Below are 24,581 nucleotides of genomic sequence, written 5' to 3' on the forward strand. Positions count from 1 at the left end.
TCAGTTGAAAGCCTCAAATGTCAGTTCAGATCAGAACCTCCATAGTCCAGATCAGCTCAATGGTGCTTATTGTTACTCTGATCACTACAATCCTGCAGAATTGGGTCATTATGTAGGACATAATTTGGAAAGACTTTTTTCACTGTAAAAAGCCCCAGCAGAGCATGGCAATGAGAAATATTTCTACCCTCCAAGGTCAATATGTGCCCTTGTGGAAACCACACATGGAACCAGAATTAAGGGCAAGACATGGCAACAGCCTTGACACCTTTTAAACAGCAAATCAGAAAGCAGGTTTTCCACAGTTTCAGACCAGTGCATTTCCAGGACTTTTCCATGAGCTTACCAGGATTTGTCCAGACATTCATGAGATTCATGCTAGAGATTGCCGGTGGAGATTTCCATTTGGATGTCACGTAATAATAAGCCAATCTGTTGAATTAATAGATTTAAACATTTATAGCTACTTATTAGTGTACAAGTGGTTCTAATAGCTTGTTTTCATATGACGTCACGCCACTGCGTTGCCATGGCGCGAAATGCAAATGGAGGGCAGGAAGTGATTTGCTGTATTTAGAAAGCACTATAACAAACTCAAAATGCCTATGTTTTGCGTTGTTTATGGTTACTTAAATCGATTAAACCACGAGGAGTTTTTATCGTGTACCAAAAGTTGTTGTTCATAAGGGGGGTAATGCAAGAAATTGACCGAAAAACTCCGGAAAAACAGCTTGCAAACCTACGTCTGCGGTCGGGAGGAGCCGAATGGGAAAATGCCCGTGTGTGCAGTGATCACTTCGTCAAAGGTGAGTTAATACAACTTAAGTGGCTATGTTTGTGTAACGTGTAAGTTAACGTGTAACGTTTCCGAACTTTGGAAAGTCAAAGTATGTCTGTAAGACGAGGTAGTTGCTGATATCTACCGCCTCGATGGCAGGAAAATCTTTCAATTCAGCTGAAAAATCACTCCTCTTCATAACGTAAGGATCACGTACAACATATGTTTGATTTTTTGTTTATATCTTTCTCTTGTAATAGCGTGTAAAGTAGTACAGTACGGACTTTCCTCCATCTCGTCCATTGCGCTCTTCACTCCCTGCCCTCCATCTGAATTCCGCGCGTCATCATAATCACGTGACTGAAACCCAGCTATAAGAAGAGGTAAGAGAGCCACTGGAAGTTTTCTTTAGATTCTCCTGAATAGAAGTTGTGCTGCTGTGGTAGGCCTATGCCATTTCAGTTTTAGACGCGCAGAGCACCATTTTATTCGGTCTCTGTTTAAAAAAATTGCCACACTTTAGATCGGGCTCGATAATTTTCTAATAACGGCTGCTTTTCAGCATGCCCGGGAGCCGCCATCATTGGGGAACATAAACAGCGCGACGAATAGGGTTGGGAATCGAAATTCAATTCCAATTCTGGAATCGAATCGGATACTTGTCATAAAATTAAAATAGCATACCTGCACCACTCTACAGTGATAAGCCGTTAGTTATTTTCACGTTATGGCTGATAACCAAAAAATGGCCAGTTGTGACAATTTTGTCTAAATTCATTCAGAAAAAAAAAAAAAAACTAAAAACTTAAAATATATTATTTCAAATGTTACAATTAAATTTAGGCATCACAATATTATAATGTACAGTATGAACAATGCATATTCATTTTAAAAGTTCCTGAAGATTAAAGGTGTTAAATTATTTGAATTTTTAAAGATTAACTTTAAAGGGTTCACCCAAAAATAAAAATAGTCATCGTCTAACCCTCATGTCATTCCAAACTCAAAAGACTTTCTTTCATTTTCTGAACACAAATGAAGATATTTTTAAAGAAATCTGCGAGATTTCTGTCCCTCCACTGAAAGTCTATTCACCCATGAGGCTTTGAAGCATTCATAAAGACTAAAGAGATTATAAAAGAAATCAATTTTATGAATCAAGCTCACGATCACTTTATATGATGAACAGATTTAATTAAGCCTTTTATTCACATTTAAACATTGATCAGCAAATGTACATGGAGCGCTCATATTTGGTCAAACATAAGCTTAAGAATGATTCGTCTGGATTTCTTTTAAGGTCTCTTTATGAACGTTTCGAACCGTGAGAGTTTGATGAATAGACTTTCTCTCAGATTTCATTAAAAATATCTTCATTTGTGTTTCAAAGAAGAATGAAAGTCTTATGGGTTTGGAATGGCATGAGAGATGACAAATTTGAGCATTTTTAGGTAAACGATCCCTTTAAGTGAGTACATGTTGGAAAAAGTCATTTGAATGTAAAAATGAACACACACATTCATTTCAAATATCGACATACAACTTATCTGACTGGTATAAATAAGATGATTAAAGTGCTTTGTGCTGAATTAAGGTGTATTTTGATTGGTCAGGGAGTGGTGATTCATTTGAGTCATATCTGCAAGAACTAGTCAGCCCCAGAACTAAAAAGAGAGAGAAAGAGATGGCGCAAGCAGAGGAGAGCAAGGACAGGAGTGTGACGCGCTAGTGGGGAGGTGACCGTCCGGGGAGGCGACAGCCGTAACTGGCAGCTGCTCCGATGGGAGGAGGGGGTGAGGGAGCCTGCAACCGCCCTCCAATTGACCAAACACTCCAGATCACTCACCTGCCCCAAGGGCACTAAAACCCTTACACTAAACACACAGTTGTAAGAGCTTTCATGTTATTTTCACACACTCTCAAAAGTCACAGACCTCAAGATTACATGCAAAACAGTGATTAAAAGATAGTTCATCTTTTACTAATTTAAATTCTGTCATGATTCTGTCGTATGACTTGAGTAAACCTTCATTTTTGGGTAAACTATTCCATTACATTCTTTTGCACTCAGCAGATATTTTATAGTGTGGCTGGATGACCAAAAAACCTTGGCTCAATGGTCATCAGTAATTATATGTCCATAATTTATAGTATTTCATCATACGGTCATAAAATGTTGTGTTACTCCGGTTACAGTGTGTCTATGGCTGGTTTTCTTGATAAGCAGCCTGGAGCTGCACACATCAACAAGTTGTTTGAGAGTGTGGCCCACACACTTCCAGTTGTGTAACACTATTACTAAGCTGAACACTGACACATCTCCCCCACATAGTGCTCTCTGACCGAGTGAATGAGTGGAACAGCACCGTCTTTCACAGACGGATGACGCGGCGGTGAGAAGATGCTTGAAGATGCATGACGGTGGATGAAACACCATAGCTGTGATGTCATGAACATTAAATGAACTTCTAAACCATGTGAATAGACAGAAATGGCTGATCTATCACACACACAAAAAACACTATTTTTACTATCATTTTATATTATTGTTATCATTAAACAAATAATATTGTAAAAATTAATATTAATAATATCATATTGGTAACACAGCTAAACATTTAGCATCATTAAAAGGCTGAAAGGTACTGTCGGAGATTTGTGATAGAGATATAGAACTATTTATAATCTATATAACTGAATCTAAAGTATAAATCTTAATGAACTAAAGTAGTAACTGATAAGAAATATATATTGTGTGATAATGTATAATAGTCCTTGGCTTTTTTAAATAATGAGCTGAATAAGAGTCTGTAAAGGGTCTGTATAACCAATAGTGTAGTGGAAAAATGCATCTTCACATTAAATATAGTTTACAAGATAAACTATGGTTGGATCAGATAATCACCATTTTATAATATTGAGTAAAATGTGAGAGGAAGTGTCTCCAGAGAAGGCGTGTCTGTGTGCTAACAGGACATCTAGCACCTAAAGTACAGCAAAAATAGACCAATGCTGTCACTGATTTTCGCAGTAAAGGACAGACACACTCGTATAGCAAAAAGTGATGCCCCTTTAAAAACGTCTCCAATATTAAAACAAAGGGCTTTGAGAAGAACAGCTATCGTAACATACATAAATCAACATCCAAAACCACACGAACTCGCTCTGCCATACTGACAGTCTCTGTACTACGGTATTGTGTCTAGCTAAACTGTCAAGGGCTCTCTTTTCTTTGAGGTCTAGATCACTGAACAAACAATAGTCTCAGTCTCGAGGTGAAATAAACGGCCGATTCAGTAACAATGTTCTTCTAAGTTAGTTCTCAATCACGTTCGGTTCTTTCATTTACACGAGATTAAAAGCATATTTGATGGTGGAAAATCATAATTTCTTCCAACACACTCTGGCGGTGTCTAGAAACCTAGCGAGCTGTCTACCTAGACAGCATGTCTGGGCATCAGATGCGTTAGAAACTGCATTTTAGGCATCCAGACATTCTGTCTAGGTAGACAGCTCGCAAGTTTTTAAAACACAGCCTCTTTCAAAAATTCTCTGAGGGGAAACAGAGGACCTTCAAACACCAACACAAAGCAGTAACGTTAGACACTGTCTGCTTGAGAGTATATATGTGACTCTTTAGCGCCATACGACCTTGGGATTTAAATAGTAGGTTAATATTATTAAACATTATTAAGGTTAAGGTGATAACTCCATCTCTTACCTTCAGACAGCTCGAGCTCCAACTCCGCCAACTGCTCTCTAACCTCTTTCGGTAGAGCTGCCAAATCCAAACCGCGGTCTGCCATCGTGGTGAGAATACGCTTAAGTTGTTTTAAGTGTGAAGAAATGCGTTATGAAAACCCCAAATCCTCCCGTCAAGACAGAAGACATGAATTAAAAGGTGAGTAACAATCCATCCGGACAACTACTCCTTCCGCCATGCTGTGAGAACTCACTAACACCAACTGCACTGTGCGGTCACGTGATCGCGTTTACCTCCTGTGTGTGAGATCAACGACACCCCCAAACACACACACACACACACCTCGAGACGACACGCATGCGCCCTCTAGCGACAAAACGACAGAAGATGTGATACTGACATGATTTTTGAACATGTACTATGGTATTCTTTAGAACAATATAAATATAGCTATTATATTATATATAAATATTTGAATATGGAAATCATTCAGCAGTAGGGTACTATGGTATTACAATTCATAGATTACTGTATCATTGTACCACCATTGTGCATCAAAAACTGGTGCATAAGAAACATTAGCCTACTTGTTATTGCCTAAATATATCTTTTTTTATATTTGCCTATTTATGCATTTATTTTTAATAAATAAACCATAAATATATAATGTATAAATATATAGTATTAGTCACACTTCCAAACGTTTTGTAGCCTTTAAATAAAATGGAAGGCTCAAAATAATTAAAGGACTTTTTAGTTTAGTGCAACACTGCCCAATTCTATTATATTGAAACAAAATTATATAGAGAATTATATAAACCATGTTAAGTATGTATAATCTTTCGTGGTGCCTAAATAAGACTAAAGACAATTTTTTTGTTGTTGTTTAATCAAAACTGCAGCACTGTGTTCAGAGTATTTCACTTCAACATGCATGAAAAATAGTAAATATATATGGTACACATATGTACATTACAAGGGACAATTTTAAAAACTATCAGTCCAACTTGGAGTGAGGCTATTTCCCATAAAAGACATACTCTTAAACAACCATTTATAATTGTTTCTTTAGCCTATAAGATCATCCTATTCGAAATGACTTTTGTTTTGTTCAGTCTCAGGGAAACTGCATTCAATTGTACTTGCATGAAATAATTCCATAATAAATTATTTGTGCATTTTGTTGGAATAATGGATCATTAAGTCCATCAAGACAGAAATCTGGTATAACTTTAAAGTGATTAAAGTGAGAGGGGGGAATCAGTCAGGGACCGTCTCAAGGCATCCTTATTAATCTTTGCAAATAAAAATAACTACAAATATTTGAGTTCAAAGTGTTAGAAGAACAAAAAGAGAATGAGAAAAGAAAGTCTACAAAAGAATTTCTACTTTTACATCTTACAACACACACAAAAAAAGATTTATTATAGATATTTCTATAGTCCTGGCAGCATACAATGAAAAAACAAAATCTTAAAAAATAAAAATAAAAAAAGTGCCAGTGAAGCTAAAAATTCTCCATTCTGCTCATTTCAGGTCAACAATCCTCTATATGGGTTCTGCTGAACGATTACAGTGCCAGCACATAATATAACAGAAAAGCCAGGAGAAATCAACACTTAAACCAGGAGTCATTCATGAGATATCGGTCAAGTGGTAAGTTTGATATGCTGTTTGAAAGAAAACCTGACAATCTCTGAGACACCAAACAGAAAAATAACCCAAAATGGTTTTTTTTAGTGCATTCTGACAGGCCTATATACATTTTGGACTGATATTGTGTAAATGCAGCATTCGAAAAAATGAATGAGAATTCAAGTTACATATACTGAGCAACAACAGTACATCTTAGTCCCTTGTTTATACGCTGCCTTAATTTTGAAAGTGTCTGACACTGTGTAAAAAAGACAAGACCATGTGTTTGGATAAACATCAGGTACAGGTAAAACCATTCAAACAACAGTAGATTTGGATACTCTGTGATCCCTGCAGCCTTCTAGTTTGCTGTAATAGCACCCTATTACATCCAGGTGGCAGTATAGAATATGCTCAAAATGAAGGGCAGTGCTCTCTGGCTGTTTAAAGGCATTATTGTTAATTCATTACCTCAGGACTGATGATTCAGATAAAGCTTTTAACATCTCCTGACAGATGCCTGAATGCGATAGGTGGCCAGTCGGGTCAGCGACATGGAGCGAAAAAGAGGCACTCGTGTGATTCATAAGGCAGAATCCTTGTCTCTTTAATTTTTTTATCAGGGACTGTGTATGTTTATGAGTGGATAAGGGAGCAGAGAAACAAATAGTGTTACAAAGTATCGGGATATCAACTTTAACAGTCTGGTAATCGTGAAAGTGACTGAACGGGAGGTCAAAATTCTGACAAAAACATCAAAATTGTGACAAAATTCTAAATTATCACAAGTTCTACTTTTTATGTCATAATTATGACTTGTCTCATAAATTTAAACGAATTGTACATTTTCATCTCATTATTACGAGTTTTTGTTATAATTAGGACTTTTACGCCATAAATGTGACTTTTTATCTCATTATTATGTTGTTGTTTTTTTCTATGGCCAACTTAACTCAATCTAAAGTTGAATTTAAAACATTGTGATCACAGGGAAAGAAAATGGCTAACTTTGGAAAGACATCGATTTCTCAAGACACTGGACTGTGCGCAAGGGTCCTGGGACATGACCTCGGACAGTATGCTATTTGCGGTTTGCGAGTTTGTCGTACACAAGAAAACAAAGATAGGACCAAACAAACGACAACTATGAGGTTCTGTAGCCCAAACTGAATGCAATGTGCCAATACAATACAGTTTATATATAGCAAAAAGATTGCATGCTAACAAGGCAGTCTTAGTGTATCAGTCCTTCACAAACTGCTATTTTCCGTTGTACATCACTGTACACCCACACAAGAAGCACACATGCACACGTCGATTATAAACGTATATAACAGGTTAAAAATGAGGTAAGATGAGCGAGGGTCAGATGAGGGGGGTGGCCACTTGAAAACTAAAAAAAAACTCTAAAATTGCAAGGTAAAAGATCGTACAGAACATTAAATCGTCATGTTTCTCTCAAACACACACACATACTAATACATATATATAAGAATATATAAAGTATTGCATCGTCACAAATTTGAGACGCAGCCTGCATGTGTGTGAATTAATGTGCAATACAGCACATGTACACATACACCGAGTGCACCGTCACAATTCAGGCAATGTCTTTATTGCAGCGTGTGTATGTGCATATGTCTATGGGGATACGTTTAATGACAGGAAGTGCTTTGCAGTCCTACAGCCAGTGGAGGAGCAGGAGGAAGTTGAAGGAAGGAGCAAGAGTTACAGAGGATGCAAAGGAGAACACAGTTTGGAGTCCAGCCCCCATAGTCTATGGCATAGTGAACAACAATCTCCTTCCGTCTCACTCTATATGTGTACAGATCTGCCCCCTCTCCCGGGATGCGGAGAGTCCCAGGCAGACTGTTAGCTGCTCTCATCATCTGCTGGACGGGTGGGACTGTGTGGCCATGATGACATGCGATGGCCCACCGCCCTCCCCTCGCTGGCTGCCCATCCCTGCCAGCACCGACATGGCCACCGCCTCAGCCGCAGCACGGGAGCTCAGGCCATTGGGCCCTACTGTAGACGAGGGGCTGTGGGCCAGAGAGCTGTGCTGAATGACCGGTGCCGGGGAGCCCGTGGGCTCAGACGTCTCTTTCATGTGTTCCTCTCCTGAGAGACAAAAAAAAAAAGAAGTGAAAAGAAGATTGGATCATGGAGATGCAAGTGAAAGAACCACAACTCAAGCTCCACTTACCCAAGTAGGCGGCTTTCTTCTGGAGGTTGGTGACAGGGCAGTCTTTATGAGCTAACAGCAACTGCTTTAGATGAGCAACTTCGTTTCGCAGATGAGACACCTCATTCTTGTACACATACAAATAAGTGAAAACAAAGTGTGAACATTTGCAAACACATTTGTATCTACTCAATTTCAAAGTACATCCAACAATGCCAAACCATCAATGCACACAACAAAAGCAATCAAAAATAGTATAAATAATAAAAAAAATTAAGTAATGAGAAAACAATATAATAAATAAATATTTTCTTTTATAATAAATAAAAATAAAATAATAATATTGACATTTTTGCTGTTGCTAATATTATCAATGATGGTCAATTTGAAATATGTATAATAAATATAATAAAATAAAACCAACAAAAACAATATAATAAATAAATGCATACTTACACATAAATAAAAATATTAAATTATTATCAAATAAAATATATTAATAATAATGTTATTATTATTTTATTATAATAATAGCAATAATAATAATAATTGTAAATAATAATAATAATATAATAAAATAGGCTATGTTTGGAATGAGATACTAGCAATAGTGCAGTATATGCAAAGATATAAAAGAAATTAAAAATATTTTTTTAAAACAGTATGTAAAACAGTATAACCTCATCATAACCTCATAACCTATTTACATTAAGTGAGATACATTTATCTGGTAAATAAATGTTTGCTTCTTTTTTTTGTTGCAATTTTGTGCAAACAAAATGTATCTTTTAACTCTAACTTTATCTTATGTTAACTTTTCCACTTAAAGGGATACTCCACCCAAAAATGAAAATTCTGTCATCCTTTACTCACCCTCAAGTTGTTGCAAACCTGTATGAGTTTCTTTCTTCTGCTGAACACAAAGGAAGATATTTTGAAGAATGATTGGAACTTTGGCACCATTGACTTCCATAGTATTTTTTTTTTCTACTATGGAAGTCAATGGTGCCAAATAACCGTTTGGTTCCAATCGTTCTTCAAAATATCTTCCTTTGTGTTCAGCAGAAGAAAGAAACTCATACAGGTTTGCAACAACATGAGGGTGAGTAAAGGATGACAGAATTTTCATTTTTGGGTGGAGTATCCCTTTAAAGAGATTACAAAATATCACAGTTGGCATTGATTTTGGTTCAGTCTTGACTCTTTAAATAGAAGTTAAAGACAAACGCATTGCATTGTGGGATATGGTATCCCACACAGTATATTCTGGTTGCATGCATCTTGTATAAGAAAATGTAGGTACTCCATGAATTGCATACATTTTGAAGAACATGGAGGAACCACTTCTAACACATTTTTCAAGTTGCTATAAGCAATATTTCAGTCCTGAAATATCATAGTTCATTTCAGTTCATACAGTCCTGATTTTAGATCAAATTACAAGTCAAAGAGTTTTTCTTGCACACTAACCGACAGCGAGACGTTCATGGATGTGAGCTCCTCAGCCTTCTTCTCCAGGGAGTTGACCCAGACCTTGCGTTTCTGTCTGCAACGAGAAGCTGCTGCTCGGTTCCGCTCAAGGAAGCGCTGCCTTCTCTCATCAGGGTCGTCATCAGTCGTCCTCCGCCTGCGACCCCCTGTGGGCTGAGCGGGTGACACCTGAACACAGCAGGACAGAGTAAACAGAGATGTTTACTGCTTAATGCCACAGCAAAGTGAAAGATGCTCCCTGACAAACATGAGGCTCTGCTTTCAAACGCTCCCGTGAATATTTGTGCAAGCACTCCCTTATTCCTTTTCCACCGACACCGTTCCAGGGTGGGTTCCCAGCCTGTGTCCGTTCTCAAACTGTTCCGTGCATTTCCACTGCAGAAAAGGGGGCTCCTAGCCAGAAAGATTGTTTTGAAAGAACTCCAGCCCTAAAAACTTGCTGGTCTCGAATGGAGCCGGGGAGCAGAGCGTGGAGAAATGCTGTCGCCGTCTATGGCAGTCTCGCTGAGCAATTTAATAACGTTGCACAACATTTCTAAACATGCAACGTTATTAAATATGTATGCAACGTTGCTCTTTATGTCTAAATATATAAAACTGTGCGTGCGAGAGAGACTCATCATGCGAGAGCGTGAGTGAATCAATGGTTTCAGTTTCAATACATCTCCAAAAAGGACATATGAGAGGAACGGGATTTAATGCTAGCTGCCGGTACGCTAAAATCACGCCCAATACTGTGAACAACAGCAAAACAGAAGTGCCGCACTGTCTGCACAAACACCAGGACGCACACTGTTTAATTTAAACTGGTTATAGTCAGGTAAACAGCACCATTCGTTCTTCAAGTCTGTGGAAACATGTGGCCGGTTCGCCTGGTCAAGAACAGGTTCTGGCTTCAAAGCGCGAACCATCCTGGTGAGAAAGGGGTATGTGAAAGAAATTTAATTTACGTGTTTTTGCAGTGTTGATTGCACGGTTTCTGTATATAACTTCACTCAGTTTCTGTGTATAACCCATTAATAATATGAATAAAATATTTATTTTTCATGAGTGACAACCATGTTAAAATGCCGGACTGAATCTGAAATTTTGACGATTGACAGTAATAACCATAGCAGTGGACGGGACAAAAAAAAAAAAAGGAAATGACAAAATAGATCTGTGCATTCAGTCTTGTCAATAGACCCGCCACTTGTTTTGTTACCTGTAATGAGTTTCTTTGTTTTTTATTTTATTACTAACTTTTCATTTCATCTTTTTAATGCAATATTTACTGAAAAGCATTTGAAGGCTACATGCTAATGTTTTAATGTATTATTTACTTAGCATTTATCATTTAATAATTTAATTTATTGAATATTTTTGTATTTTCGAATAGCTAAATAAATAAAATAGCTACAAAGCTTTTTTGTAAAAACCAGGCGCGACGCGAGTGTTTTTTGCTAGTTACAGCCTGACGCAGTTATTTTCACGTCCTGCGCCACGTAGTTTAAATAGCAAATGCATTTGTCTGAAAACGAGGTGTGTTCAGGCGCATTGATGGCGCGTTGCTATTTTGAGGCAACTGAAATAGACTGTGCCATTGACCAACTGAAACCTGGTCTAAAGTCAATGGCGCAATATTTGTTTTGTTATTTAAAGAGCGCGTTAGTAATGTCCACTAATAGGAGGGTCCACAACCCGCGTACGCTTATTAAACACACAGGGATGCACAACAGCACACAAACATGTCAAATATAAAATATAAAAGGATTACAATGTAAAAGATTATTATTGTGTACATAAAGATATGGTGGAATCCGGCATGTCCCGTAGATGGTCTGCTCGCGAGCTTTAACCTCTGGAGACGCGTTCAGTCTTTCCACTATCAAATTCCGTCATGTAAATAGCGAATCTGCCATGGCGGGAGCGCAACTGGCATTTAAAGGGAACGGGAGATGAGACTCTGATTGGTTTATTGTACATAAAGCCCAAAACACACCCATTACTCATTAAGAGAATAGGGACAACCCTTTTAGACCATGCGCCGGGCACAGTGAGCAAAAGTGGATTTAGACACGCCCTAAATGCACTTGCGCCGTGCGCTTTAGACCATGCGCTTAGATGGTTAAAATAGGGTCCATAATGTTTGCAGTTCAGACAATTCGAGCGTGAAAACGTCCTATACCTGTGGCTGAGCAGGGGATGGGGCGTCTGGATGCTGGACCAGCAGCTGGCTTTGCTCAACCCTCTGAGGTACCATCGCACTGGACCCCATCGCCACACCAAGACAACCCTGAGCAGCGGGCATCTGCTGAGATAATGCTGCCTTCAACCTCTGAGAATAACAACAAACACACCATGGTAATGTGGCACAAGATGGCATTCTGTCTAATTATAGACAGCTGTTACAGCCGAAACGCTCAATTTTATTTCTCTTTCATGTGGAATGGCAAGAAAAGTCATTTCATAAAACTGAACCACAACTCATCAAGCACTGATGAGAGAAACCATGTGACAGAAGGGAAATAAACACGTGTAAACTTCTGCATTTTATTTCTATGGTTCAGGGTGGTCGTGTAGATTTTCTTTCTCTCCAAATCTTAAGTGAATGTGTTAAGAAACGTATCTGGTGGACGCTAAATCAGCCTAATTATGTAGACCGACTAACCTTCAAACCACCCACCAACTAGTCTGTTATGAAAATATGCATTTTTTGCATATCCCTGGATAAGTAAGGGATAATCCACGGCTAGCCATGCATTAAAGGATTTTAATGCACGACGTAGAGGCGAAGAAGGTTGCCTCTACGTCGTGCATTAAAATCCTTTAATGCATGGCTAGCCGTGGATTATCCCGCTTATACCTCGGTTATTTGCCAAGTTAATATTAAGTTAAAGCTGTAACTGATGTTTACAATGTAATTTTTTAACAGACGTGTAAAAATGACGGTTATTTTCTTAAGTTACGGCTCGTTAGTTCTAGCACTCCGTCCGCTTTAAATAAAGTAGAGCCATCGGATTGCTTTTATTTGAATGAATTATCACATTTATTTAAATTCATTATTAAGAGAGAGAGACATAGAACTGAAAGAGAAGAAAGAGAGAGAGAGAGAGAGAGAGAGAGAGAGAGAGAGATGCGTGCGCGAGTTACCTATGAGCGTCTCTTCTTTAAAGTCTACAGTCCCCTCGTTGCTTAAGCATAGGCCTATAACTTAATGATTCATGGATTTATTAAAATTATTTATGAATGATAGGCAACACTGACAGTGACAAGGCAAGCTTTATTTGAACTAATCATGTCATTTATTTAAATGAATTAGATGTATGTCAAACCAAACTTTTCTTACGCGGATGATGAACGCTGGTGTCTTTTCCATTTTTCCTGTAGCGCTTTAAAACTGATTTAAAGACGGCATTGCTTGACTTGAAGTCTTTATCCCTTATGATGTTGTATTTTGTAATGTGACGGTTTATACCTGCTCTGAGACGCATCAAACTTGCAACACTGTATTCGCGTCCAGCGGTAGACTGAACAGAGGAATAAAACTCCCGAAATGTCTCATTTAAAAGAGAAGCAGAGTAACGTTAGGTCTCGAAATCACAATTGTACTGTGTTTGGCGCAACAAGTCACTGAAAGTGTTAACTGCCCATTTAGTTGTCTTTTTCGTATTGACCTCATCTTTGTCGTCTTCGATCTTATCTAGCTCTGTCTTTTCCCTCAAAAAAAAAAAAAAAGCCTAAAACGTATCTAAGTAATATACAGTAGTAGGCTATTTCGCTGTCACCCTGCCTCTCCAAATGCATAACTGACATTAACAAAATGCAATAATGCAGTAACAGCTGAAAAAGTACTTGGGTGTGTGTTTTATTTTATATTTACCGGTCAATAATGCAATCGCTGCTGTCTGTCCCATAGAAGAACATGACAGCCCGCGTATGTTTTGGAACTATTGGGGTTTACATGAACCACGTGACAGCCATCGCGAGCGATCAAAGAACGTCGCAACTCTTTCTCTCTATGGCTCTGAGCCTACCTAACGTTTTCATATGTGTCTCTCTCTCTCACTCTTTTGCAAGTGTAACTCTGTTACTATGGTTACCAATGTTTATAGTAGCGGATTAATTTCGAACTGTAATCAAACTGACTGGAACTACCTGTGCATTAAACGGTTTTACTGCACACCTTCCAGCCAATCAGAATCGAGTATTTAAACAGCCCGTGGTATAACAATCAAAAATGTATTTGAAATAAAGACTGTTAATGACAGAGCTGCTTAGTTCCAACAGTCAGTGCTTGTTTGTTGTGAAAACTATCACCCATGTGATGTGCTGGATTAAGACTTTCAACATAGGAACACTAAGAGAAAGCTATGTATCTGAGCGTTTTGCATAAGGATCCACAGGCTGGCAAAGAAAGAAAAAAAGCTTGCCCTCACCATCTTTGCCTCAGTGTGGGGGTTATAACCGGAGGGTGAAGACGAGCCGCTGCTGCTGCCCCCTAGTGGAGGGCCGGGAATTCCTGGAATGTTAGGCACCATACACAGGGGCCTCGCCAGCTACACCACAGAGCCAAACGCAAAACATATTATGAGGCATATTATAAATTACTCCAGAGATCAAAAATAACAGCTCACAGAAACATCATATTGAAATAGAAGTGAATAATTTTTGAGCTACAAGTGGCACTGTGCTGAAACAAGGGGGTTGCATGAGACAAAAAACACACTTGGCCTTTAAAATTGAATCACAGCAAAGTCCCTTTAAGGCAAGTCAATTCAGTTGGTGTCCATCTTGGTAATGGACCAGAGCAGCTATTTTATATATAGGTAATGGGTATAAAGGTACAGTTCCTGTACCCTGTACCATTTTATTCCTATACTTAAATGAGATCAAAGGACTGAAATCTCCAAAACTATTTGTCAGGATTACATTTCAATAATATATTTCTAATCAGAACAAAGTTTGCTCCTTTAACTCAAAATATGCTGAAAGAAAGTGTTTTAAGGACCTCTAAATATGATGATTCTCTTGCAAATGATCCCTTTCTCAAAATATAAAAAGGCAGCTACAGTATATTTTAAGAGTGAGAAAAATAGTATTAATATGATATTAACATTAAATACATAATATGATATTATAAAGACAACCTTTTGTTTAAAAATTAAATAACGGATATTAATATTGTTATTGTACTAAAGTCAAAATAAGTTATTCAAATGTTACCTGGAAAATATAGACATTGATTCAAAAGAATTCAAAATAATGATCAATAATTTATTTATAAAATGCACTTTCTGTTACTCGGAAGTTTTTGGTTTAGTATTATTTATATACTATTAGAGTATGTATTAATATTTTTAAATTAGCTTTTTTTATATTTTGTTTTATTTTTAGGGTAGTTTTTAGTAAATTTGTAACATGCTTTGTCATTTTTATTAGTTTTTGTTAACTTAAACTTATTTTATTTCAGTTTTCTTAATTTTTGTTCACGTTTTTTAAGTACAAGTTGTTTTTATCTAATATTTATATTTCATTTTATTTCAATTAACAAAAACATGTTTTAATAGTTTTAGGCCGTTTCTCAATATGTGTTCTTAAGCGATCTTGCATCCTTGTGTTCTTATACTACGCCATCATCAACCGTCGAAGTTTAATTCCAATACTCCAGAACGCAAGTACAGAAGACGCATTCAAGTACCGGGATGTGTTTTTGATAGCGAGGTTGCATCGAATGCAGACTTGAGAGAATCGACGACATACAGAAGCCTATAAGCTTTAAACTTCTCATTCTCACTTAAGAGATTCTCGCTTCAAGCTCGCAAATACAAGACGTCTCGTGAAAGTAAACATTTATCATTTTGTTTTGCTTCATTTTAAGAAAGTGATAAAGACCTGGAGAAAGCCTACAGTATTTTAATTGGCGTATTAAAAAATATCTTAACATTGACAAAGCATAAATAACATTAAACATATATGCTCGTTTTCACAAACATGCGGTAAAATAAAACGATATTAAATTATATGAAAATAAATGTCTATAATAACATGAAATAAATATTTTAATAGTTTATGAGATTTGTTTGTGATGTTATGTTGTATTTATAGTGCATTGGCTGCTACTTATAATATGCTGGGACGGTCAGTTGAGCAACAAGATCACAGCACATCTCAATTCTCACAAGGATGCGTTCTGTGTCCTCGCGTCCTTCCGAGTTCGTTCTTTCAAAGTAGCCTGGCAAGACCGGCCTCCACGAGAACGCAAGTCCGTTCTTGGAATTGAGAAACAGCCTTAGTTTCAATTAACAATAACAACACTGAATTTTCCACAGACCCCCAGCACCATTTTGCAGACCCCAGTTTAAAAAACAGTTTTACAGTAAACAAAAAGTTGATTGTTAAGGCCCGTTCACACCAATGATGATAACTATAATGATAAAGATATACAACTAGAATGATAAAGAAAAACAAATCTCAATTCTCAATGTAAAAGAATGGCCACACTAATCCACACCGTGTATTGTTAACTTTAACAATAATGGCACATAGAGACGATATCATTGGAAACACTTTCGGAACGATTTGTTTCCCAGCTGATGAAAGATAAAAACTGACAGCCAATCAGAATCCATCCTGTTTTAAAAGAGCTTGAGCATTGAAAGTGGCAGACGACAAAACTGCAGCACATGCTTAGAATAAACAGAATGATATCATGCATTGGTGTGGATGCAAATATAGTTATCATTATAGTTACCGTTCTTGGTGTGAACGGGCCTTTACAGTCTCTCCAATTCTTTTCCTTCGAGTTGTCCATCTACTTATACCAGGAGTGTCCAATCCTGCTTCTGGAGGACCACTGTCCTGCAGAGTTCAGCACACCTGAACCAGCTAATCAAGGTCTCATACCAGAAACATCCAGGTAGGTTTGTTGAGGCAAGTTGGAGCTAAACTCTGCAGGACAGTGACCCTCCAGGACAGAGTTTGGACACCCCTGCCTTATACTTTTTCTGATTACAGTATAAGTTCAAATGAATTATAGTAAATCAGGGGATTCCGTACTAGTAAATACACTTCAAACTTACAGATATTACAGAGGGCATCTGCATAGGACCTGGAAGCACAGGAACAGTTTGACCATTGGGAAGCATCATCATTGGGTACGGCACTGTGGGAGACCTGAAAGAGAAGTAGAGAAATTTCCAGATTGCACAAGCAGCAAAACCAAATCAATGCACAAACTGAAGTTCTGCTCTTTTTTTTCTCTCATTCAATGCCAATAATAGAGCATTTGCCTCTGCAGTGAAAACTGAACTTTGGTCAGGGATGCGTATACACTGACACAGTTGATTTGTTGTAAAGCTGCTGCCACCTGATTTCCAGATTTAGATCTATCTATGTATATCAGGGTATGTTGTGGGAACATTGCTCTTATGTCCAAAAAATTGCTGGTTTATAATCATTCGGATGAGTTTTGGACTTTTGGATTCTTGCTAAATCCAGATTTTTTGAAATTCTGCAAAAATGTGTATTTTCCAAATTGTTTAAATCCACTTTCAGATTCTCCAGATGGGTTTTAATGTGTAGACCAAATGGACGGATGTAACTTGGCTTTCTTTCACATTTTATTGAATGCTGACTTGAAAAAAAACTGTTGTATAGGCTGGATTTTCCTTATTTGTTTTAAGTTTGATTGCATATTCAGGGGTCAACGCTAAGGATTTTTTCTTTGTTTTTACTTGCCCCAACAACAAAAAGTAAAGGAAAAGAAAATGGAACTCTAATGTATATTTATATAACTATAGATCAACCTTTATTAAAGTCAATAAGTGAAGAGCAGTTAAAGATGCATAAATAATGTTTTGAAATGTTGAAAATATAAAACGTTAAATACTGTTATTTGAAATTAGTAAAAAAAAAAAAAAAGATACTGTACTTTAAATGTGAAATTAAACCCGCCAGGTGGTGACAGCAAGTCACTATTAATGAGTGAGTCATTGAGATTCAATCGATTCATTCAAACGGCTGATTCATTCAGGAAGGAAGCATTTTACTGTCTTAATGAGTGAGTCATTGAATTATTGATTCAGCTGATTTGTTCAAAAAGCTGATTCATTCAGTAAAGATACACCGTCGTGTGTTTCTCAGAGAAGCAAAACAATGTGTGGACTTTGTTTGGAACTATTTTCATTGGCGGAATAGAGCGAAACAGGCGATTTGATGTTTAAAATGTAAGAGACTTAATATTAACTTGTACGTTGCATAAAAACAAGTCACATTTATAATCATGCTGATATTTGGAGAAAAACGGCGCTTTTCGTGTAATATTGGTTACCTATATTAAATTATATAAATATAAAACACATACAAGGCAATTTTTGCTCCTTATCTTGAATCTGGGGGCATATTTTACATGCATTTTAAATAGACTAAATCACACAGTAAAAGCATACACTCTAAATCGCTTGCGCGCTAGTCTAATCTGCTAGACTACATCACGTAGTGTATGCGTGCCCTCAATGGGTGTGTTTTTGTTTGTTTTTTGTAAAGTGAGGGACATACTCGATAATGTCAGATCGTTAAATCAACAATTGCGATATCATAGACGATATATAATGCACACCCCTATAGCACTGACCCGATCGGGCAAGTGACAGTTCCGTCAACTGTCCCGAGTGTCGTTCACACTGGCACCGGGCCATCGGGCAGTCCTTATTGTCGAGCCCTGATATTGTAAAGCCAACTTTAGTCGTCTGATTTCCAAGGAAGGTTCATTGGCTTCAATATAGTCTTTGGATTGGTAATGTTCTCTAGGCAAGTTTTGCTCTCTTCCTGTCGACTATTTGACCAAACATTCTTGGGACGTCAAGTATGGCATCATAAATGAGCCAGCTGCCCACATTTTCCTAAGAATTACTACCACACCAACTTAAAGCAGCACAGTGAGTCATATAGAAATGAGTCATAGAGAATAAAGCTGACGGCCCAAAGCAACGACTCCTCATTGATACGCTGTGGCTGTTCTCTTACCCCAGTGTGCGGTTGGATGGTGGGGTATGTGTGATGACGGAGGTAGGAGAGGGCATGGTGGGCTGTAGGCCGTCATAACCCAGGTGCAGGGGGAGAGAGCCAGGACGCACTATGGCAGGGGTGGGAGCCGAACTGAAGGCAGGCTTTGGAGGAGAATCCTGAAAGGTAGATAATCAGCCAGCTAAACACAAACATCTTATAGCATTTAATTCAAAAGCAACAGTGTTTACTTCCAAAATGGATATCACCCAGTCATGATTGTTTGTTTAGTGATGCAACACAACTAGTTAATCCAATGCCAAATACATAGTTTAGTGAAATGTATAATTATGGTCTCCACAGCTCAGTGGCCACTTGAAATGCAAATGTGTGATAGCATACGTTACTATTAACTATTTATAATTTTGTATATTCTATGTATTCTACAAAAAGACTAGTGATAATGCTTTAGTTTTAATTTTATTTTAAATGTATTGTACTTTAATAAATGAAATACATTATTTGGATAATTATATAAATGATTAAATATAATGATACAAATACATTTATAATTAATAATTAAAAAATAAAAATAAAAATAATTACATTTAATTATTAACTTTTTTTAAATGTATTATCACAAATACTATTTTGACATAGAAGTGAAAAGTGAAATGTTAGAAGTGAATGTTTCAATTAAAAAATGTACATGAATTTCAGAAATAACTCCTTTTGCTTTATTGACAGCAGTGTTGAGCTGCATAAACCCCACAAGTTTGTGTAAAACCTAGGATCATGTTCTCCAGCATGATTTGAAAACAATCCAAAGAGCATCTTGTGCTTCAATGTACAAAGATTCACATGACCAATGTCACAAATGTACCTGATTAGTGACCTAGCCATTTTGAATTGCAGATATCCAGTGTGGTCTCAGACTTTTGGGCTTTACTGTATCTGTTCTAGCACAGTTTGGTTTGCATAAAGCCTGTACCTGTCCTCTGCCTATGGGCTCTCTGCTGCTATCTGACATGCTGGAGAAGGAGTCAGGACTGTCAGGCGGAGAGGAGTCCACCTCCACGGGGTCCTCCTCCTTCACCTTAACGTCTGAAGGCGTCTGCAAACTCATGTCTAGTGCTCCCGAATTAGGAGCCGGCAACTACATGCAAAAAAGAAAGAGAGATGAAGAATGTGATAGATGGAGAGAGGGCTAGACGAGACAGTGTTACACGAGAACTGATAGGCAACTCTGCAGTCCATAAATCTGAGTTCTGGCAGCAGGCAGCCAGAGCTCCTCATGTTTGGAGCACGTATGACTGTATGACTGAATCCCTCCACCCAGTCCCGCAGCTCACCGGGTTCTTGGCCCTCTTGTCCTCATCTTCCTGGCCTTTAGGGAACTCCTGCTCGAACGAGCCGGCCAGCTCATTGAAAAGGCCCACCTCTTCACAGTTTTTCAGGAAACGAGTGGGAGTCGGCGTCTGGTCTGGGATAGAGAGTGAGAAACCGAGAGATCTCATTGTTTCCTTAAGCAGGACATGGACAATATAAACTCTGCCGTGCAGCTAAATGGCTCTACGCAGCAGTACAAACCAAATCTGATTACGATTTAACATGATAAATCTGTGAGAGTTCAAGGTTATTACATTTGTGTGGTTTTTTCCCAAAGGTTTAACAAGACAAAAAAAAAAACACATTGAGAAATTTCCCCCCTTAAAACTACTAGCTTAAGGGGATTTAGCTTCACTCAATAGCTAAAAAGTAATGATATCAAATTGCATTGTTAAATCTCTACACTATTTGTTTTGTCAGTGCCACTGAAACCAGCATTCCTGGTTACCATTTCCCACAAAAGTAGTGACACATAAAAACATGGATGTAAATATGGGGATGGAAGGTAGGGACATGAACCTACCAAAGACAAATTAATAATCACTATAAATATTTATTTAATTAATATAATAATGCATAATGTATGACGGTGCATTTTAAGATTCTGTCGGTTTCACTGTACATCACTTTTTTTCTTTTCATGACTGGGCCTTTATATTGGGCGGTCGTGGCCTAATGGTTAGAGAGTCAGACTGGTAACCAGAAAGTGGTAAAAGGAAATGATTGAGGTGCCTTTGAGAAAGGCACCTAACCCCCAATCGCTCCCTGGGGGCCACAGTGAATGGCTGCCCACTGCTCCGTGTGTGTGTGTGTGTGTGTGTGTGTGTTCATTACTACTAAAGTAAAAGTATGTGCACTAACACGGATGGGTTAAATGGAGAGGACAAATTCCGAGTATGGGTTACCATACTTGGCCTTTACATGTCACTAACACTAATATAGGTTTATTGTAGGTTATTTTACTGTCAGGAGTCCATATAATATAAAAACATTATACGGTCAAATACAAATTGACTTCAATGTATGGTGGTTATCAAATCTTTTTATAAAATTAACAATTTTGTTCATTTTTCAAAATGTAATTAAATGAACATTTTAAATTTAAGTTTACTGTTTAAATTAAAACATGTATGAAAACTTGTGTAATATCCCTTAAAAATATGTTTTAATAAATTGTATTTCTATTATTATTATTACTTTAAGAAGTACATTGTACTGTGCAATAGTATTACATTTCTTTCATCATTTCTTCAAGTTAGACCGAACTTTTATTTTGTTAGATTGTAATGAAGACCTTTGAGTTTCTGTGTGTTTTAACAAAATGTATTATTAGTATTATTATTATTATCACTTGAAGAAGTTGACTCTACTGTGCAATAAAAATATATTTTTGTTATAATTTCTTCAAGTTAAACCTAACTTTTATTTTTATTTTTTGACAAATGAAAGGGTAAAATGCTCGTGCAGTTAACTCAGAGCAGTTCATTTAATATTGAAATATATATATATATTGTACTGTATATAATTAAACTATGATATCATTAAATTGTACATACATTTATATATTATTTTTTGTGATTTCTTTTTATATACTGAAACCAGTCTATAATTATATGTAAAAATATACACACCATACTTGGCTACACGTCACGACACTTCATTAAAAATAATATGTTTGAGGCACTACATATATCTATCATATTGTCTGTGTGCAAAGTACCTGCAATGATGACTGAGTCCGTTCTGGCGGGTCCAAAATTCAGCGTCATTTGATGTTTGTGTTTGTGGACAGCCAGGTGGTCCTCATTAGTAAACCTCTACAGAGGGACACAGATGAACAGATGGATTACGAGACAAATCTGGCCAGAAGAAGAAAGAGGAGCATTTCATGACCTCAGGGCAGAGACACACTTCCAAAGGAAGAAGAGGGAGTGGCATTGACAAGATTTGTCTTTCGAAACAGATAATGTAGGCCAGAGAGGACTCCATAATGATCGTTTTTCACCAAACCCGTGCCCTACTCAATGTCTCTGAGGTATAGGATGTAACTATACAGTGTCAGTGTCAAAGACTTACAGTAGAAGTGGCTTTCTGTTTCACAGCTGACCTTTGTACCCTGATACAACCTCCAGGCTTACAATGCTTACGTTTCTTTACGCTTCCGTTCAGAAGTGCAGCTAAAGCATTACACTGTAAGTATTGAACTTCCACATTTTGTCAAACAATAAAAATGTCTTTCCGAACAGTCCAAAAATACATTGTGCAAATGACAAAAGTGCTTATGCTAAGGTGGAGTTTTGTGGTTTAACACCAGTGCCAGAGCCATGATGTTATGCATGCAGGACACAACAGCTCATGGGCTGAGCAAACTACACAGATGTATTCAATTAACATTTATGACAGGCAATCATGCATTCTCCAATGTGCTTTTATATTTATCTTATATTTAACAAAACAGCTGTTCTGATGTTAAAACCGTGTGCTGCACATGCACAGCTAGTGAATCGTGGATATTTATTAAGAAACCATCTCCACAAGTATTAAAGATGCTTTTTTGTAATATGATGAATTAAAATGTTATGATCTGACAGATAGCAGTGAAACAGCTGTGCTAAGTAGGAATGGGAATCTAATGAATCTAATGAAATGTAAAGATTCTGGTTCTAAATTTACAACAATTCTTGAAAAAGATATGCAGTCATTTTGATCACCTTGCTCAGTCTTTATAGAAGCAGCCTATTTTCATATAGTCAACTATATAATAAATGAATTGCATTAATAACATAATATGAACAACAGGAGTAAGTACAACATAAGATTTTACACAGTAAGATGTAAACTGTATGTTTTTGATTCACTAAAAAGAACCGGTTCATAAAAGCAATTAATCTGGGAATATCAGACTATACTTTGGACGTGTTCTTATATTTTTGACTTAAAATAATGATTTGCTGACATAATCTGCAATAATCTGACAACAATGTTTGCGCTGCATGTTTTTGTTTCATTAAAAAGAAAAGATTCAAGAGTCATTAATACAAGAATCGGTCTACACTGGTTGCGATGTATTGTTTTTGATTGACTAAAAAGAACCAGCTCAAAATAGATATATGCTTGCTAATTGGACAACACTGTTTGAGCCCCATGTTTTTGATTCAATTAAAGTAACTGACTCAAAATAGCTTGCTTGGGATTCCGACTACACTGGTTGCAATGCATGTTTTTGATTGACTGAAAAAAAAGTGTCATTTGTTCAGGAATTTGGACTACACTTATTGTGCTGTATTTGTTTTATTCATTAAAAAGGACCAGCTCATAAGAGTTGGAATCGGACTCCACTGATTAAACGTGATTCAGTTCAGGGATTTTGTGGGTTTTTTTTTTTTTACATTTACTGAAATTAAGTGTTGTTTGAAGAAGCACCTCCACTACTGAATCCTTGCAAAACAAGGTGGAGCCTCTAAGATTATCTTTTCCTCTTTCTGAGTGGATTTCATGACTCAAGCCATGTTCACTGGGCTCCAGTCTTCTTCAGATTATTTCTGGCTCCATGTCATGGCTACAGTTCAGCAGTGACAGCGCAAAGTGGAAACACAGTCAAGTGTCAGAAGCTTATTTTTAGCTGTGCCAGCATCCCCAATACAACAACTGCATGTCTCATAGCTTCTTCTCCCTCAACTTAAATGAGTTACTCTGGCAAGGACAACACATGATGACAACACAAGGACAACAGCTTGACTGAAGCAAACAGAGAAACTAATTAACACCAACAAACAAGAAATGCAGCTAGATTGCCTTGCATGCAGTAGATGACTTAGTTTTTATACTTCCTCTTTTGTATCTTCCTCTAAGAAAGAAGAATGTGACAATTGGGAAATGCAACAAATAGTGCTATTCTAATAGTCAAGAATGACTACGTTACATAGCGGCACAGTTTAGTATTTAACTGACCTAAAAATTGGGTGTAACGGTTCTCAATAAAATTAAAAAAATTAACAGTATCGTTCACCACCCATGGTTCAGCACGCACTTGCACCACTCTTAATATTAAATCTGACTAGGCATATATAATAAGGTAACAAAAAAATGCATAGACCACTATCATCTCACCTCCAATCATCTGTTAGAATGTAAATCTATTGTTGACAAAAGTGTTCCTCATGTGTTGGTGTTGCAGTTCAGCACAACAAGCGAAGAAAACACGCCGCTGATAGAGCCGCTGTGTGCATCACATAAATCTCCTGTCTGGGAACATTCCCAATTCGTTACAACAGCGAAAAACACCTGGACAAAACAGTCACTCTTTGTAAACTTTGTTCGATGCGAGTGCCGTATGCTCTAATATGACCAGTCATTTATGCCGTCATCTCCGGGTGTTAATAGCTTGCGAGCCCAGATGAGACCTGAACAGCACA

At 37.4% G+C, this 24,581-nt stretch overlaps 2 protein-coding genes across 4 annotated transcripts in view; both read right to left on the reverse strand.

Annotated features, from left to right (window-relative positions):
- dip2ba (disco-interacting protein 2 homolog Ba) overlaps positions 1 to 4,758 on the reverse strand; it is a 57,934-nt gene extending 53,176 nt beyond the window's left edge. For both annotated transcript variants that reach the window (XM_056238727.1, XM_056238719.1), the window contains exon 1: positions 4,500 to 4,758. In XM_056238727.1, coding sequence (XP_056094702.1) covers positions 4,500 to 4,584 — 85 coding nt within the window. In that variant the 5' untranslated portion in view covers positions 4,585 to 4,758. The remainder of the gene's footprint in view (positions 1 to 4,499) is intronic.
- A 2,102-nt stretch (positions 4,759 to 6,860) lies between these two features.
- Positions 6,861 to 24,581, reverse strand: part of atf7a (activating transcription factor 7a) — a 31,895-nt gene continuing 14,174 nt past the window's right edge. Inside the window, exons 3-13 of one of the 2 annotated variants that reach the window (XM_056238739.1) lie at positions 21,887 to 21,983; positions 20,130 to 20,260; positions 19,769 to 19,933; positions 18,799 to 18,956; positions 16,854 to 16,947; positions 15,954 to 16,043; positions 14,211 to 14,330; positions 11,960 to 12,109; positions 9,772 to 9,960; positions 8,323 to 8,428; positions 6,861 to 8,237 (exon numbers count right to left, since the gene is read on the reverse strand). In XM_056238739.1, the coding sequence (XP_056094714.1) occupies positions 8,002 to 8,237; positions 8,323 to 8,428; positions 9,772 to 9,960; positions 11,960 to 12,109; positions 14,211 to 14,330; positions 15,954 to 16,043; positions 16,854 to 16,947; positions 18,799 to 18,956; positions 19,769 to 19,933; positions 20,130 to 20,260; positions 21,887 to 21,983 (1,536 nt within the window). In that variant the 3' untranslated portion in view covers positions 6,861 to 8,001. The remainder of the gene's footprint in view (positions 8,238 to 8,322; positions 8,429 to 9,771; positions 9,961 to 11,959; positions 12,110 to 14,210; positions 14,331 to 15,953; positions 16,044 to 16,853; positions 16,948 to 18,798; positions 18,957 to 19,768; positions 19,934 to 20,129; positions 20,261 to 21,886; positions 21,984 to 24,581) is intronic. The other variant, XM_056238746.1, reaches the window with a different exon arrangement.

This window comes from Rhinichthys klamathensis, unplaced genomic scaffold (genome assembly GCF_029890125.1).
Source record: "Rhinichthys klamathensis goyatoka isolate OS25496 unplaced genomic scaffold, OSU_Roscu_1.1 h1tg000020l_1, whole genome shotgun sequence".
NCBI classification, from domain to species: domain Eukaryota; kingdom Metazoa; phylum Chordata; class Actinopteri; order Cypriniformes; family Leuciscidae; genus Rhinichthys; species Rhinichthys klamathensis.